This window comes from Stegostoma tigrinum, chromosome 26 (genome assembly GCF_030684315.1).
Source record: "Stegostoma tigrinum isolate sSteTig4 chromosome 26, sSteTig4.hap1, whole genome shotgun sequence".
Classification (NCBI taxonomy): Eukaryota; Metazoa; Chordata; class Chondrichthyes; order Orectolobiformes; family Stegostomatidae; genus Stegostoma; species Stegostoma tigrinum.
The window spans coordinates 23,923,283-23,942,227 of record NC_081379.1 but is presented as its reverse complement, the minus strand read 5'-3'; the positions used below and the strand labels follow the sequence as shown (position 1 = coordinate 23,942,227).

The 18,945-nt window shown below is 38.2% G+C and overlaps 1 protein-coding gene across 1 annotated transcript in view; it reads left to right on the top strand.

Moving 5' to 3' along the window:
• The window catches only part of LOC125464308 (coiled-coil domain-containing protein 63-like), a 73,524-nt gene extending 54,960 nt beyond the window's left edge, over positions 1–18,564 (top strand). Inside the window, exons 7-11 of the mRNA XM_048556614.1 lie at positions 751–974; positions 3,585–3,659; positions 4,963–5,155; positions 14,899–15,129; positions 18,494–18,564. Coding sequence (XP_048412571.1) covers positions 751–974; positions 3,585–3,659; positions 4,963–5,155; positions 14,899–15,129; positions 18,494–18,564 — 794 coding nt within the window. The remainder of the gene's footprint in view (positions 1–750; positions 975–3,584; positions 3,660–4,962; positions 5,156–14,898; positions 15,130–18,493) is intronic.
• The last annotated feature ends 381 nt before the right edge of the window (positions 18,565–18,945 follow it).

The window sequence follows — 18,945 nt, the reverse complement described above, 5'->3', positions numbered from 1 at the left end:
GTTGAGTGGCCCTTTGGACCCAAACAGAGCATTGGTGAGCGGCTTGAGACACCAATGATTACAAAGCAAGTGCAGCTTGACAGGTCAGTCAGTGACCCCTTCCATCATTCACCTGATGATCCAGAATACATTGATTGGGTGGTAATTGGCTGGGTCAAATTGGTCAGTTTTTTTATTTATAAGTTGAATGATTGGGTAGATGCCAGTGTTGTAGCTATACAGGAACAATTTGACTCAGGGCATGGCTATTTTTGGAGCACAAGCCTCTATTTCATTTGCTGAAATGTTGTCAGGGCCTATTGCCTTTGCAGTATCCAGTGCCTTCAGCCATTTCCTGATTTGCACCATGTACTTCTCATATTTGAGTAGCTTTATTATTGGAACATTTGTTTTTGTTTCAAAATTTTAGCCTGTGAGCCTCTCATTTCCTTGCACTTATTAGGATCCTGGGGATTATATTATTGAGATGAAGTAAAAAAAAAACTCCTGTTGTACCTGGCTGCGTTATTACTACTCTTGAATTGCTAGACTATGTCACTTAGAAACAAAAATAGAAGTGTTTAATTTTCCAACTATAGACATTACTTTTTTTGATGATTACAAAATTTCTTATAGAGAAAGGAACAAAAGTAGTAAGCCAGAAAATCTATTCAGAAATGAAAATTCATAATTGTGGACAAAGCTATTAATAACTGACCACATGAATCCAAATTCTATTAAGATCTTTTAAAACAATTTTTGCATTCCTAGATCACTCCAAGGATAAAATTGGCAAGAAAACAGCACAAGAAATTGAATATGAGGCTTATGAAGAAGTATATAATCAACTCAGAAATCTAACTGAAAAAGACAACCTTTACAGTCTAGGCACTGACTTTGTTGCCACAGAGGAGAAGAACTATGCGCTGTTTAATTTTATAAATGAAATTAACATTCAGCTGGAACATAAACAAGAGAAGATCCAAAATATTAAGGTCTATATAATGTTGTTGTGACAGCACAAAGTGCCAATTTTCTTTTTGTAATGATTTTTCATTTTTGTTCCACAAAGAATTACAGATATGCAAGTGCACAGATTACATCATCATTGAATAATTTATCCAGTAGTAGGGTGGCTTGAAAATGAATGCAGGAAATAGGAGGAGATGTGGACCCTGTGGCCCATTGAGCCTTTTTTGCCATTCAGTATGATCCTGACTGATCTTAGGCTTCAACTCCATTTTCCTGCTCATTTCTAAAGCTCTGGATTCTCTGAGAGACCAAAAATCTGTCTATGCTGTCCTTAAGTATATTCAGTGATGGAGTATCCACAACATACTGTGGTACAGAATTCCAAAGATTTACAACGCTTTGAGTTAAGTAATTATCTCTGCCCTAATTGTTTAACACCGCACCCTGAGACTGTGCCTGATGGTTTAAATTCACCCAGCTATAGAAACAATGCCTCAGTATCAACCCAATCCAATACCTTCAATATATTGTATATTTTAATGACATTACCTTTTGATCTTCTAAAATCCAGAGAATATAGGCCCAATTTACCCAGACTCTTTTCATAGGACAACACCCCTCAACCCAGGGACCAATCTTTGCATCCCACACAAAGATATACTTCCCTAAATTTGGAGATCAAAACTGATTTATAATTTCAGATTTGGTCTTATCAAAGCCTTGTTCAAGACTTGTTGCAAGATTTCTTTATTCCTGTATTTCAATTGCCTTACAATAAAGGCTAACATGCTTATTTACTATCCTAAATGCTTGCTCTACCTGCGTGTAGTTACTTGTATTCCCTGTACAACACACTCAAATCTATCTGAACATCAATATTTACAGGTGTCACATCTTTTAAAAAGATTAAGCTTTTCTGTTTTTGTTTTTGTTTTATGTCTGCTTTTCAATTCGTACAACCAAAGGATTAATCTTACACTTAGCCACATTATATTCCTTTTGCCATCTTGTCGCCCAGTCAATTGACCTCTATATATTTCTTTGCAGCCTCTCTGTGTTGTCTGCGCAGCTTACCGTTACATGTAACTTTGTTTCATGAGCAAGCTTAGATATATTAGTCTGTCTGTGCATCTAACTCATTCATATCGTTTATAAAAGACTAAGGCCCAACAATGATCCTTCTCTCAGTCCTCCAGTCACAGCCTGACAACTTGAAATGCCCTGTTTTTGCCTTCAATGAAAGTAGCAAAGTTTCAGCATTTAATACTGTTGAAGACCATAGGTAATATTCTTCTGAATCTGGTAGGGTGTATGAGGGAGTACGATTTATTATAGTTCCATTGAGGTAGACTTTCAAATTGTAATGTAATTTTTGAGCAAAACTTGGCATTACAAGTTCAACATCAGTCATAAAAGACAGCTTAATTTAGTTTCTGTTTTTTTTTACCACCATCATGAATTGAAAATTTACCTCCCTGTGCTGTGCTATGAAGCAGTGGAAACTTAGCTCATGCCTAGAAGTGCCAGAGGATAGCACCAAACTGAGTGCAGTCACATTTCACAGAAAGGGAGTGATCTCTTCACACACCCAATACTGCTTTTCTGCATTTGGTGGCCAGTTCCAATGACAAAGGCCTAGAAGCTAACTATGACTTATACAAAATAAGAGCTGACAAATCTAAAATTCTAGGAGTTAAAAATAGCTATTAACTTAATGGGAATGAAATTGGTCTTTATCAGTAGCAGTTTGAAGTTACAAAAGAATAATTTGTATTCCTGTGATACCTTACCACCTTCTCAGGACATTGCAAAATACTTCAGAAGCAATGGATTACACTGCGCTGTTTGATAGCTAAATTGTCATGTAACAAGCACTCACAAACAACTAATGAATGAAAAGATAATCAAAGCTGGGGACAAAAGTTGGCCAGGATACTGAAAGAGTTTCCTGTTTATCTTCAAGTTTTCCATGGGATCTTTTATATTCACCTCAGCAAAGGGAGAAGGCCTCAGTTTAAAGTAATCTTCAAATAATATTGCCTTTGAAAATGCAGTATTCCATCAGTATTGCACTGAAGTGTCAGTCTATGTTATACCCTCAATTTCGTTGTTGTCAATTCAATGATTATTCAGGAAATTTGTATTTTTTTATTTTAGCATTTTTAATTATGAGCTTGGCTGGCTAAATTACTCCTTTGATGTTCTTTTAACATCAGACATGTTACTGAGATTAAAAAAAACCTTTGTTTGTTGGTCAGAGTCTCTGGTGCAAACAATAGTTTTGATTCATGTCCCAATCTCAAGCACCTTCCATTAGCTTTAAAATTAATTCAACTTCACTTGGAGTTTAGCAGGTAAAGAAAACGTGTGATTTGGTAAACAGCCAAATAGATGACAGAAAACCTCATATTTGGTCTACTTAATACAGTATAATCTTCAATATCTGATTGACAAACTCCATTCTTCCAATCATCCATTAAATATTTTATGAAACAATGAGATATCAAAAATACTGTTTAATATTGATCTCTACACTAAGGATAGGTTGTATCATATAAGTTAATAACAATGATATTTAGGACTTTGAATAAAAATTATGGAAAGTTACTTATTGTTGTATTTTCTATGTACAGAACGAAATATTGCAAATTGAAAATCAACGCAAGCAAAGTGAGGAAGAATTGCATGATTCAATAAAGGAAATAGAGGTATCATTGCTGTATCTTACAATGTAGATCAAACACGTGTTCTTAATTGGTCTAATCTGAAATATCTTCATCCATGTTGCCACGTTTGCTCTTCAACTGTTTCCATTTTAACAAAACTGTCTGTCTCAGTCTCTCTTCCCTTTCTTTATACCTCTCGCTATTTAACTGACTCCTTAGCACACAGTCTAGCAGTTGAGTTGACTCTGATAAAAAGGTACTCTGATAGAACAATTGGAAGTAGAGGAAGATAAAGCAGAGAAGGCATAGCATTTGTATAAAGGTAAGAGGTGAACATATTTCGAGGAGACTCATTATATTTATTGTTGTTACCAAAGAATGTCTTAAAATATTTGATAAGGTTAATCATTGAGATAATCCCAACAAGGAAGAAACAAAGATTCTCATTTATTTAAGAGGCCTTGTTATATTGTTGAGAATCATCTCAAAGCACTTACACAATTACTTTATTGTGTTACAGTTGCTCTTGCACAGTCAAATAAACTAGCCAATTTGCATGACACAATCTCAAATGCAGCAGGAAAATTAATAAGTAGAATTTTTTTTGTGATTTTGGTTGAAGCCAATGTTTAAAATTAATGTGGGAATTTTTACATTCACTAGAACGCAGGCAAACAGCTCTGTTTAACATTGAAAACAGGAAGATGGAAGGATAGAGTGAAATGTGATGGTAGTCTAGGTAGTTACAGGAAGGAGAATTGAGGAGGAGAAATACAGGAGAGGTAGAAATATAGTGGTGGTCTGTGAGAAAGTCAGAAAACTATCAGCTAGGTGGGGAAGTGAGGAAAGATGTCACACTGTACTTCTCTCCACCTGGTCCCTATTAGAGTGTTGGACTTAAGGTACCATTTCCTTCTAAAGTCTGTTTCTTCTCAACAAAAGGTGAGGGGAGGTGGTAAATTGAGGAATTGATCAATTAATTATGAATGGGACTCTGGAAAGGAGAGACCCCTAAGCATGAGAGAAGAGAAATTGTTCAGAAAGTGTGCTGCTTCCCCATGGCCTTGAGGACACAGCAAACATTTTATCAGGTCATTCTGTTCACTAAAAGCATTGCTATAGTCTCTGAAAATAAATCTACTTAAAAACCTAATTTATTTAAGGAGTGTTCTGTGAATCTCGCTTCTTTTCTGCGAAGGTATAAAAAGAATATTTTAAATATCCTTTTCTCAAGTTACTTGTACTTGCTAGCAAGATAATAAAATAGTTGACTTTATCTTCTATTACTGTTGATAAACTTTTGATATGTTGTAAGATAGAAATATAAGTTGTCTGTTGCCTGCAGGATGCTCTGGAAAATACAACCCAACAGATTAATAAGTATGAAATTATGCAAATTCAAGTTAACAAAACACTAGATGAACTGAAATCAAACATAGAGTCCCTTTGCAAGAAAATATATTGCGATCTATCCCCGATCCAGCAGAAATTATGTGGTAATGATGGCATCTTAAACTACAATGCACTAGAGTACTTAGGTGAGTGCAATGCAATTTTACTGTATATTAAACAGAAACAGGAGATAAAAAAAGTTTTTGCCTGGTAGGTCAAGAACAGCAGTTTGCAAACTGGGGGTCATGGCACTGATATTGGAATGGAGTGGAGGAAGGTGTCAAGATGGTAGGCTGTCCAAGGTGAATAGTCATCATGTCAACCTTGCACAGCCGCACAAAGTGCACCAAAAATCTGGAGTTCATTTCTGTCTCCAGGAAACAGATAAAATTTCAGATAAATTGTTTTAATGTACATACTAATGTACATATTGACACAACAGACTGTCATCCCTTTCAGTGGTTGGTGATTTCTGAAACTGGAAGTTGAACTAGTCAAAGGTGCCTCTGATGTACAGCAATCCTAGGCCAGCTCTGATTGGTCCAGCATTAAATTCTAGAAATTGAAAATCCTATCCTTGAAGTTAAAACACAAAATAATTATCAAACAAAAATTCTTTCAACTGAAAAGACAGATGAAGATAATCAAAGTAGATTGATAATTATGTTGTGATAAAGATTTTGAGAGAATTTCCTAACTCAGGAAAAAATGCTGCAGTTTTGAAAGAAGCCAAATCTCCTATTCACCATCATTTCAATGATTATCATTTGCAGGTTTTACTGTGCCACTTGACTGACATATCTGATAAGCTTAATGATCTTAACCTTTGTAAGGTAATAGCTGTAACATTTTCATCGCTTGCTAAAAACTAGAGCCTTGCTGAGTAAACCTCTTCCTGTGAACTCAATATGTTCTGCAAGACATTTGTGACAATGATCTGGATATTGTTTTCTATTATTAACATGGACTGTGAAATATCAGTGCAAAAAATTAAAAATGTCATTCAGGAAAATTTGCTTCAGCTTTGCACAAAATTAGCAGATATTTTCCTGGAAAGTGAGCAAATGAATGGTAGAATTTCACTGTTTGTTATCTGATTTCAGAGGTCTTTGCAGAAAAAGCCAAGATTGCTTTAACTCTAAGCAAGATGTTTTGTCAACAGTCCTAGTGATTCCATTTTGAGAGGCAGTCATAAAGTCATACCCTTGATTAGTTCTGACTGTCAACTCAAAAAGAGTTTCCTGGGCTGTTTGAAAGAGCTGTTAAAATACTTTCTCATATTGCCTCAACATTTTAAGATGGTTTCCTTCACTAACTTACAACAAAATCAGTTACTGAATCTGCTTGACTCTAGAAACAAAAATAGAGAACATTGGCAAAACTCAGCAGGTCTGGCAGCATCTGTTGAGAGAAATAACCCATCCAAATAATGTTATCGTTTTGAGTCCAGTGACCCTTCATCAAAGTGGGTCTGACAAAGGTCTACTGGACTCGAAACATGAACTGTTTTTCTCTTGACAGATGCTGCCAGAACTGCTGTGTTTCTCCAGTACTCTGTTTTTGTTTCAGATTTCCAGTATCTGGACTGTAGAGACTGAGTGGTGATTAAAACTTCCAAATTCAAACCAAAATATTCTGTGTAAGCAATCTGGTTCATCCTACTCACAGAGCTGAGGGTGAGTTATCAAGTATTCTATTACGTTCAAGTTTATTCTGTTGTACAATACTGCTGCTGTGCTAATTATGTTGCCCTCTGTCAGTGACAATGTGGTATGGTAGTCAAGAAAATAAAATCCTCTTGTTGTGTGAAAAATGTAGAGGGATCAGATGGTGAAATAAATCTTCACAAGTTGTGTGAAAGGAGTTCATGGAAAATTGTTAACACATGTAACTCTCTGTTATTGACCTAATTGGAAAGGACAATCAGGGCAGATTCAACATGTACTGTTGGTTTTGTGTCAAGGCTCAAGACTAATGTATTTGGTATCGCTTTTGCAAAGGATAATGGTTCTGAAGGGATTAATATTCATGTTACATTGGCTTCATCCTTTCCACAGATATCAGACAGGGTCTGTGCTTGTTACAAGGGTCTAGCTTTTGGAGGGAGTTGATGAATCTGTACCAGCTCCCTAATATCCTGGTAATTATGCCTGACCAAATGTACTTGTATTTATACCATCGTGCAATAAACCTATTTGTTATCTCAGAACAGTGTAGATACTGTATGGTGGTGTATCCTCTATCACTAATCACTTGATAGGGCCAAGGCAAAGCAAAAGTAGATGATGGATAACAGTGAGCTACCCTAGACAACCCTCAGCCCAGTCCCACAAACTGGTTGAGATGGAAGTTTCCACAAGGTGCCAACAGTGCAATCATGAAGGGCATGAATAGGGTGAATAGACAAAGTGTTTTTCCTAAGGCGGGATGCACAAAACTAGAGGGGGTAGGTTTAAGATGAGAGGAGCAAGGTTGAAGAAGGACCTGAGGAGTAACTTCTTCATGCAGAGTGGTGCGTATGTGGAAAGAGTTGCAATGGAGGCTGGTAAAATTACAACATTTAAAAGACATCTGGTAGGAACATGAATTGGAAATGTTTAGAGGGAAATGGGCCAAATATTGGCAAATGGGACTAGATTAATTTAAGATGTCTGGCCGGCACAGATCAGTTGGAACAAAGAGTCCATTTCCATTTGAATGATTGTCTGAGGATGGGAATAAAATCCTCAATCACTGCAATTCAGCGTGGATCATCTGACAAAGCTATGCTGTATGCCGTAAGCTGACCCACTATAGGTATGTTATTTTCATTTCAGCCTTAAAGCCTTCTATTAAGGCTATTGCAAAGGACATCAGCATATTTAGACATACCAACCCTCCAGGAATAGGTCGATGTCTATTAAAATCAGCATTAGTCTCCTGGTGGTGAAAAAAAGCATGCTAGCCTTTGACAGGAGACTTAAAATTGCAATGTCTGTGACAAACAGAGCCGGAATGCAAACTGAACCTTGCTATGGCAAAGGTTTTTTTCTGTTTTGCTGCATTTGTTTGGACTGTGCAATCTTTATTGCAGGCAGCTGACACTGCATGTGCTGTGGCCTGGACCCTTCATACTTGAGCAATGTAACAGTCAGAAACTCCAGCTCATTGCTGATTGGATGTGGGCACTTTGTGTCATTAATGCAACATTGCAAACAACAGTCCTGATTGGTTACTTGAGCTCTGGAAATTGAATGGAAGGAATATTTTTAAGGTTTATTCTTTTATGTTAATTTTTGAGAATGCAGCAGCCTCCTCACCTCTTCCCAGATCATCTATGCCAACTTCCAGTCCAGCCCATCCCACTCCCCCAACTGAAAGTAGGGAGTGAGTACCGCCATTTAAGAAGGTCCAGTTCACGGATCCGGGGATTTTACTGCCCCTATGCACCTGACATGGCAACGAAAGTTGGAGCATATGGCTCCTGTCGCCACACTGGAACTGGAGGTTTATACTTCTGATATGATCACTGCACCCAGAACAGGAGGTCAGCACCCACTCCATATATATAAGCATGTGCGGTGTGCTGGCTGAGTGTTGACTGCTCGTCACTCAGTTGCTTGCCTCAATCACTGTCCCTTCATCCCTTCACTTGCTGTCTCCTCACTGGTCCACTTACCACCTCCCACTCTTAACACCTGGTGTTAGCTGCGAGTTGAGGAATAAAACTGAGTGGAAAATGTTTATTGCAGTATTAGTGGGGGTGGGGGGGTCTAACAGTCCAGGGGCTAAATGTATTGTGCAGTTATAAAGATTATTAACACATTAGCAATGTAAATCTGTAAAAGCAAAATGCATAAATTGTTTAGCAGTTTTAGGTATGAAAAAGATACTGGCAACAGTACTGCAAGATACAGGTACTGCAACTGCATGTGCAGTAAATGGCACTCCCTACAGTTATGTTGGCAGCGAACGCAGCCTTTTTAAATTACAGGATTTCTTAATGATGCATTGAGATCTGTCCAGTTCTGTAAATCTTAAAGCTGAATTCTGCCTTCTCCATTCAGTTGCAATATGTACCGAATGTTTACGGCTAGTAATCCGATCAAGGCTGATCCTGGAAATTCCTACAGGTCAATGCTTGATGACGTAGAGTGGGTAGTAATCTCAGCACACTGACCGTAACCTCATTCCAAGCAGTCCTGGGGTCAAGATAAAAATTACAGCTCAATTGGTTAAGTAATTAATTATAGTAAATACATTGAATTTTTATGCTCGGGTTACAAGTAAACTAAGATTATGGATGAAACATGACTCTTGCTGGACCACTCACAATTTCAATAAAAGCAGACTTTTAAAATGAATGTCCTAGTGCACCCTGCAAGTTCGATGTTAAAGAACACAACCTCATACTTTAAAGAAAAACCTGAGACAAATATATGTACACATAGAGACTTTTAGCAGGTGGAGTGTATGGGTTTGAGTGGGAAATAATTGCTGGTGAAGTTGTCAGCACATTTTTATAGGTTCCCTAGAGTGTGGAAGCAGGCCGCTTAGCCCATTGAGTCCACACCAATTCTCCAGAAAGTATCCCAACCAGATGACCTATCTCTTGAATCCTGCATTTCTCATCGGCAACCCAAGTAACCTACATATTTTTGGACTATGGACTGGGATTTTGGACTGGGAGGAAATTGGAGCATGCAGAAGAAATCCATGCAGACATGGGGTGAAAGTGCAAACTCCACACAGACAGTCACCTGAGACCGGAATTAAACCCTGTCCCTGGTGCTGCGAGGCAGCAGTGCTAACCACTGAGCCACTGTGCTGCTGCTTAACATTGGGAAGCTTGCTCCAAACTGCTGACTTGCACATTTAAATTGATCATGTTGGGCTGTATGCACACAACCCCTCAGAAGACAGGTTTCAAATTAGCATTTAATGATTGTTAAATTCATCTGAAATCTCACCTTTCTCTTTAATTTCTTGTCTATGAACTTCCTGAAACTTGCTAGTGAGGGCAAGTATTAAACCCATAGTAGGTTGATATCTCAGCCTAGATGCAGCTTAGAAAGTACACTGTAATTATAACTGCAAACTCCTGAGACACTCTGCCTGCACTACCAACACCATTCATATCTGTTAAGCTTAAACTGCTAGGTTTGCCTTTACCTCACTGAACCGCATTGGTATTTATTTATCTGCATGCTGTGTACTCATATTATACATTGGTGGAGTTTTGTCCATTAATTGAGGTTTTCTTCATGTTACATGCTATTGCTGAAAGCACCCACCCAGTTTTTTCTTAAAGGAGAAGGCTGTCCATAACCATCAAGAGAGAACCTTTACTGATGATAAACTCATGATATGCTGTGCTGCCTCATTGGCCCTGAGGATCAAGCCCTCTAAATTATTCAAATGAAGAACGAAATAAAAGTGCACAAGGGAAAACTTGGTAGTTTTGTGGCAGCCCAGAAAGCTAAATGTAATCTTTAACATTTTTCTTGCTAGTTGTTTATACTTACCTCATTGAATTTTATGCAGGCATATCTGCCCATCAACAGCATGGTTCTGTACTGGCCTTGTTACTGTGTGTGCAGTCACATGCCGCATCCTTCCTTCGTAAACATGTTTCCTTTCATTTCATGTAGGGGGCTCCCAACATAATGGAGCTGCTACTAATGCTGGACAGGAAGCTGTCCTCTTATATGAACACCTGTCATGCAAGCATCATCCTGGAAACACCCCAAAGAGACTGGACAGGGAGTGATCTCCCTAAGGGAGATCACTCTCAATGGGCAACCACCTCCTCAACCCTTGTGTCATGGGTGAAGCAGGCCCTGCACTTTGGGTAGCCTGCACTGCAACCTATTAAAAATGCCTTGCTATCTTGTGTCAAAAAATCTCCGACAAAGAAGGCATTGGTGAGCTTAAGTCTGATAAATGCAGCAAGTGCTACTATTGTGGTAATTTAAAATGACATAAATATTGTGCTAACTTTTATCACAAGAGATAGATATATCACTGATTTGGGTTTTGTTTCAATAGAAAACGGAGGGCAAAGGCTAAGTGTTTAACCTAGGTTGAAGGATATCATTCTTGATTGTAATATAGTGTGGGGGGCAAGATACTTGCCATTTTTCTCCTCTCCTTGAACTGCTGTTCCGCCCTTAAATCCAGTACACTTGTCGGTAGGTACTCAAAGATACTTAGGCATACGATTGGATATAAAGTTGATGTCCTGGGACGGCCATAATGCTAGGCATCTGAGTAAAAGAAGTCCTCCCTTGAAAATAAACAGAAAAATAAGCAAATCTGCTATCTTAACACACAGGACTGTCAACTCTTTAAAGCCGAGTGCGCTGTCATTTCTGCATGGAAATTCCTAGAAGCGCAAACTTCAAGTGGCTGATCAAGAATCAAAGAATGGACCAAGAAGAAACCATGGGGCGTACATCATGGGACTTATTAGCATCAAATCAAATCATTTTCAGGCTATAGTGCAACTTGTGCGACCTTGCAGTTTGCCAAATATTTTCTGCGATGGAATCAGTTGTGCAGTGTTGTCATGCTTAGAATTTTCTGCCACACTCACCTGCCACTGTGAGAGGAGCTACTCCCAGAACAAATAAGCTGGGAATTGACCCTAGAAATGAGTATTTATCAATTACCTACAATACTATTAACATCCTGGGGATGGTGCTGCTTAGCTATTGTAAATCTGTCTTAAGCAGCTGTTCAGGACAAGCTGGGTTTCACTGCAGGCCTACAAGTATATTTTACTCATGTTGAATAGAGAACTTTTCTTCCCAGCAGGGAGCATCAAACACCAGGAGCACGCATCAAATATTCAGGCATATGACAGGAAAGTCATTACTGAGACTGCTGGCATACATCTACCCTGCTGGGAGTGCCAAGTTTGAAAATTAGCCCTATAAAACAGCTCTGTAAATGCCAAAGTAGTGAAACCTTAAGCATGTAAAATTGTTACAGGATCTGCAACATTTTTCTCCATAATCTTTGTTTTACTTTGTTCCTGTGAAGACTTTCTCTTGATGCATTGCAATTTTAAAAAAGTTATATTGCTAAGAAACAGTCTCTCACTCTGGAAAACATTGATAGAAAAAAGATATGAAATTGGCAATCAAAGTAGAAATTATGATTACTGTTTTAAATCCAATCAAGATAATCAGGAACGAAAACAGATGAAATGCATTGAAATAGAGATTTCCATGTTCTCACAATATCTTAGTGCCTCCGGTCAATGGACAACTTTTAAATGCAGTTACTGTGTTTTAGCTAATATTTACAAGCAGCACGATGTCTAAATTGACAATGATCAGTTATTCTGTTCCAGAGGTGTTGGTTGAAGGATAAATGTTTTGGTCTTCAGAAAAGTGTCATTGTTCAGTTAATGTAATATATCCAATCAGACAGGGCTTGGTTTTATTGGATTTCATGGGAAAGACACTTCATAAAATGAGTCATAATTTCAAAAGCACAAAGGATGCTGAGTCAAAGAAAGACATATTAGGAAAGTGGCCTCAAACTCGTTCAAAGATTTGGGTTTTATAGTGTATAGGCAGTTGGAAGTTTTAAGAAGCAAATTCCAGAGTCTGGGATTTAGCAGATTAAAAGCACAGCCACCAAAGGTAATTGAAAGAAGGATTTAATGTTTTAAAGTTGAAGGAAGTTTCACAGCTCGGGGAAGGCCATGAGGGATTTAAACATGAAGATGAAAATTTTAATTGGCAAGTTTTTGAGGAACTGCAGATCAGCAAAAGCAGGGCCACTGATTAATGAGATTTACTGCAAGACAAGGTAAGTGAAACAGAGAACTGTATAGAGTAAAGTTTACATTGCATGAATGAGAGGTGGTCAACCAAGAGAGCACTGGAAATGTTGAGTTTGGAGGTGACAAGAGTGGACTTGAGGTTTTTAGCAACGGACAATTAGAGGAGAGCAATGTTTTAGTTGGTTGAAGTGAGCAGTTTTGTAATGGAGACCTGAGATTGGAGGTCAGCTTAGCAATAAGCAAGACAGTAAGGATGTGTATGGTGTGGTTGAGTCTGAGATAATGACCAATGAGAAAGATGGAATCAGTATAGAGTGTATAGACTTTATCATTAGGCTGAAGATGATGAATCTGGTCTTTCACATGTTTAACTGGAGCCAGTTGTCAGACACCAACTCTAAATGCAAAAGTCACTGTGAGAGACATGATGAAAAAGATGTTGTTCATCACTTGCAGCAGAGCAAGAATTCCCAAACTGAAGTTTGCAAATCCCCTTTGGGGTCACAGATATCGTGTTTGAGGCCCCAAGCAATCATTCCTGCAAGGCAGCAAAGACAACTGAAGAGAGGAGATGACCTAGTCCAGAGGTACAGGCAGCACAGCTCTGGACCCGCTGGATCAATTCCACCAACAGCCTAAAGTCCACTTGAACATCAGAAACCAGTGTTAGCAGGGAGATTGAGGGGACCTGGAAGAGCTTACACACTGATTTTGCGTAAGACATGTGTAATTGTTGTTCTTGTTGTTTTAATTCAGTCACTGTGTGCGTGAAAATGCCGAGAGGACACATGGTGGATGAACCAGGGAAGTGGGAGATAGTTTCAAGTGTTGCTTTGGTTTCTGCTGCTGTCTGCCTGTTCTACAGGTGCTGCTGAAGGAATGAATTTGGGGTGTAGGGGTGGAGGAAGGGGTTTGTGAAGAGGTACTACTGAACGAGTGATTGTGAAGGGAAGATTAACGCAGAGAGGCTTTGGGAAGAGGGCTGTGTGTGGTGGGGGCCAGGGAAGACTAAAGGTAATTTTTATGTGGGTGACAGAGAGGAATATTACTGAGACTTCTGTCAACAATGAATGTGAAGAACCTGGCTGAAATTCATGAGTTCATAAAATAATAACATTTTCACAAAGTACTCAAAAATTCCATTTTTCATATTTATATGATGTAGGTCAATCTATAATACATAAAATGGATGTTACTATGCTGCTTTATTCTTGTTTTAATTTTGTGAGCATCTGAGATCCTGTTAATTCTTAAATCTTAAAATGGTTTCTCATTGTGATGTAGCCTTTTGTTGTTGTAAGACATACACTTGGTTAGAAACACTTGAACAAAGTGTTTTAGGAAAAATTGCATGATTTCAGATGCCACAACAGCCCAGGCCTTTCTCAAATAAGCAGAGTTTGAAATTTGCAGAACAGAAGGATATTTTTGAACTGGTATCAATGATACCATTTTTGAAAGTGAGTTGGATAGTCACTGAGGAGGAAATCATTTACGATGTTAGCTAGCTCTGGGGCTAGGAAGGAAAACTGGGTGATCAGTAACTTATTCCAAGGAGCAGGAGTTAACTCTTCTGGACAACTTTAAGATGGAGAAAGGATAAGAGAGGAAAACGAAAAGGCTGATGGTTCAGGGTGAGAGAATGAACAGATTTAGCACATTAGGTGAGGTAACTGGATGTGTGCAGAAGTAGCTGCAGAGTAAATGGCCAGCACCTTTAATGGTTCAGCACTTCTTTAGTTCTACCCTGAGCTGTCAAGAATATAAATAGATAAGGGTGGAATTAATTAGCAAGTCAGACAGTATCTGTGGAACTCATCAAGGATCATTGACCTGAAACATTAACCCCTTTTTCTGCAAGCAGATGCTACCTGACCTGCTGAGAATTTCCGCCATTTTCCACTATTGTTTCAGATTTCCAGCATCTGTAGTATTTTACTGCTGAATTGTCAGGCCTGAAGTGCTTCCATTGGGTTACGTTGAATTATTCCAATGTCAGATTCCTCAATATCACAACTATATAAAATGATCTCAACAAATTCAAACACAGATGCATTTTACAAATTGGTACTGTAATGCTGATTGTTTCTTGAAACTCTCACGTTTGTTTTACAGGCATAATAGAAAGAAAATCCATTGATATGCTACAGAAACATATGCTGATACTCCAAATAGCAGAATTGCAAAAGGAAAGTCCCCCACTTAGTCCTGAAAGTAGTGCAACAAGTATTCCAACAGTGAATATCCTGACAGCTGGGACAGAGCTGATCAAGTTCATGAAACCCATAAAAATCATTCCACCAATAATAGATGACGAGGTTGAAGTTGAGACAGAGATAGAAACTGGTAATTAAGTGCTAGTTAACTGTTTCACATATTCTAACTATTCTCATTTCGTACCGTACACTAACATTTGGCTCATCTTTCTTACCCCCCAACAGATGCCGAACTTTTATTTCCCTTGAATTATGTCCAACTGCGTGAACTGGTTTTAAGTGAATTGGAAGGGGCAAAGTAAGGAGCAATGGCATAGGATGTGCAACATTCTCCCAGACAATTCCAAAAGTGGAAAGTAAAACATAAATAAACTTCTTCCAAGAGAACAAAACTAAATTAGTTATTTATACAAGTGTTTTTCATTGTTACTCTGCTATGCCTCTGAGCTATTCCTCCAAAAATTCTTATGTAATGCACTCCTTTTCTGATATGTCCTTCCGGATCTAGCTTCAGGCCAGGTGACTGTAAACTTAAAACCCAACTTGGAATATTCCAACGTCTAAAGGAAAAACCTTACTTTGTACTCCAACAAATCTTTTCAGTATCTTTTGACTACCTTTCAATGCTAATTAAACCTCTTCATTAGTGCTTCAACGTTGATCCTGCTTATCAATCCACAGCTTGGAGCAATTTTTTTCCAGCTTCTGAACTTTTAAAAAGGTCACATAAAAAATCAAATACATTTTAATGTGAATGTAAGGGTATAATTGAAATTTTCACAAAGAAATGGACACAACCACCTAATGTGAACTTGCCAACAGTGCTATCATTGTCACATAAAATCTATCACTTAACTATAATACTGCATTACGTGCATGATCTGCTGATCTTACAATGTTAAATGCCAACATTTACATAGCTATTACCAACACTGCCACTAGGTGGCACTGCATTTATAAATCGCTCAACAATCTGTTAGCTAAACGATTTCACCTAACTTTTTCTCAGGATTGAAACTTTTTTAGTTCGAAAGTCAGCTATTGAGCAAAGAATTCTATTTCACAATATTCACATTAAATATATCCATCAAATTATCTTTTAATGACATCATTAAAAGTTTGTTTCAAAACTTCTGCCACTCTGGACTAGTTATTTTCCTTTATGACAGTTTAAGAATTCTCTAAGCCTCTATTTTAAATCTATTTGATTTTCTGAATTCCTCCAGCACAAAATGTGCAATTCCTAGACGTGTGCAACTTAGAGTCTCCCATCTGTAGTTTATGCATAAACGGGAGCTGGGACACAAGAAGTAGGGGCAGGTGTAGACCATACACCTGTCAAACGTCTGCTAATCATGTAGTCATTGCTGAAGTGGACTTAAACTTCATTTTTCCTCCCACTTTCTAACATCCCTTGATTTCCCGTGAGATCAAAAATCTGTATCAGTCCAAAATGTATTCAGAGTTGGAGCACCATGGCCCTCTGAGATAGAGAATTGCAAAGAATTAGAATCTTTCAATGATGTCATTTCTCCTGAACTGAATCCTAAATGACTGACCCCTTTTCCTGAGGCATTTCACATGTGCTCTCCAACCAGTAGAAATAATCTCTAAGCATTTTAATTAAGATGACCTCTCACTCTTCTAAACCCCAGAGGAAATAGATTATTTATTTAGTGTATCATCATAGGGCACCCCCTCATCCTAGGAATGTGTCTCGTGAACCATCACTGTGCTGCCTCCAATGTCTCTACCATTTCCCGATTCTACATGATAATCGCCCCAGTCCCTGCTTCAAAGAGACCAACATTTACTTGAATTACTTTCTCCACTTTTATATATTTAGAAAAACACTGACAAGTAAAAGTATGTGTTGCCCTTGCTGTGAGAATTTGACAACTATTTCCTTCATTCGAGTTTGAAGATGAGTCTCCGGCATTTTATTTAAGGCACGCAAAAACATTTGTATAAACATAGTTACAGTTGCATTTTGGTGAAATCACAACTCATTGCTCACCAGTTGTTTACCATGCAGTTATTTCCCAGTGCTTTGCCCTGGGCTAAGTAGGAGCTGTGTGAAGGTAGCCTAGAAAAAGAAGTAATTTCATCTTTTCACATTGGTTTTGAGAGAATAAATTATAAAGCCAAATATTTTGACTCCAATATGCTATTAACATAATCTAACAGATGAATAAAAACTCAAAGGTACAATGTGATCTCTTAATCATTTGCATCATGTGCAGTAACACGTTTATCTTTGTTTTATGCCATTAATCTATTTTCTCTTTCAAAACTGTAAAACACAAGCATAGCAAGAACTGTAGATGCTGGAGTCAGAGTTAGCACAGAGTAGAGCTAGAGAAACACAGCAGATCAGGCAGCATCAGAGGAACAGGAAAGTCAATGTTTCGGGTCGGGACCTTTCATCAGAATTATAAAGGGTAGAGCACCATAGCTTTGTATCCAATCCCAGCAGGCCTGGCAGCATCTATAGAGAGAAATCAGAGTTAACATTTTGGATCGAGTGACCCTTCCTCAGAACTGGCTACAATGCTATGGTGTTCTACCCTTCATAATTCTGCTTATCATGAGGCTTGGGCTGGGGCCCAGGCCTGCACAATAGATACAATTCTCACCCTACTCTGAGTCTGCTGTATCACTGTCACTACATAATCCAGGAGTGACAATTATGTGAATCTCTGGAGTTCCAATAGATTCTTCTACTCATGCTATTTTATGGAGTATTCATCTTTATATCACAGCTCTGTAGTACAGCTGCTCATTGCCTTTCTTCAAAGAGCCATGATAGCAGGTTAATGTCAGAAATACAACATCATTTCACACATACTTGTTTTGCTGCACAGATTTCAAAGAAATGCTCATAATGTAAATTTCCCCAGCTCCATTCTTAAACAAATTTTGAAGAAACTGACTTTTTTTCTCTTCATTTCATTATGCATATAGTGCCTCTGACATATGATATTCCTTATTGAATCTGGGAGGTGAATATATTGAACAATTAACTGAAAACCTATCAATGGGTGTACCAACTACATTAAGTAAGGAATGCTTTGACATGGATTTATGCTACATACACCAATGAATTGCCAGAGGAATGGAATGGATATTGCTCGTTTCTCTAGCTACTATAATGAACAGATGAAGGAGTTTGCTAAAGATGTGATCTCACTTCAGGACATGACATGTTGGAACCCCATTGCAGAGTAGCACTGTTAACACCATTTTATAGATACGTTTGGGTTACTAAACTCTTAATTTGTTGATATCCTATCTTAGTATTTAATGTTATCATCTAATGTGGTCTGAAGAAATGTCTGAGACTAATTGAATGAGTGAGTAGGTGATGGATATATTAATTAAGGGTTAATTGAGGGTGAATTGATTAAATAAAGTGCAGAGTTAGTAATTGGTGGGTCTGGTTAACTGAAGTAAAACTGTCACTTGGACTCTGTTTAGATACTTTTATTTTCTAGCGTATAACATTGATAGCAAAAATGGTTACAACCTACGCCTGTTGTCTGAAAATGAACTTTATGACCAGTAGAAGAATAAAGTTTACAATGTGGACCTGGGTTACTTCTTCACTAAAACCCTTCCCATAGGAAGCAAGACAGGGGTGGCACAGTGGCTCAGTGGTTAGCACTGCTATCTCACAGTGCTAGGGACTTGAGTTTGATGTCACCCTCGGGTTACTTGTGTGTTGAGTTTGCACATTCTCCCAGTGTCTGCATAAGTTTCCTCTTGAATAGGGTTAGTGACTGTGTCTGGGTGGAATGCTCTTCAGAGGATTAGTGTGGACTTGATGGGCAAATGGCCTGTTTCAATGGTGTAGGGATTCTAAGATAGAGACAAGCAGTAAAATATTTTTGGAATTGGAACCTGATGATTTGAACATAGATGAGGTTTGGATAATTTGTTAACTTTC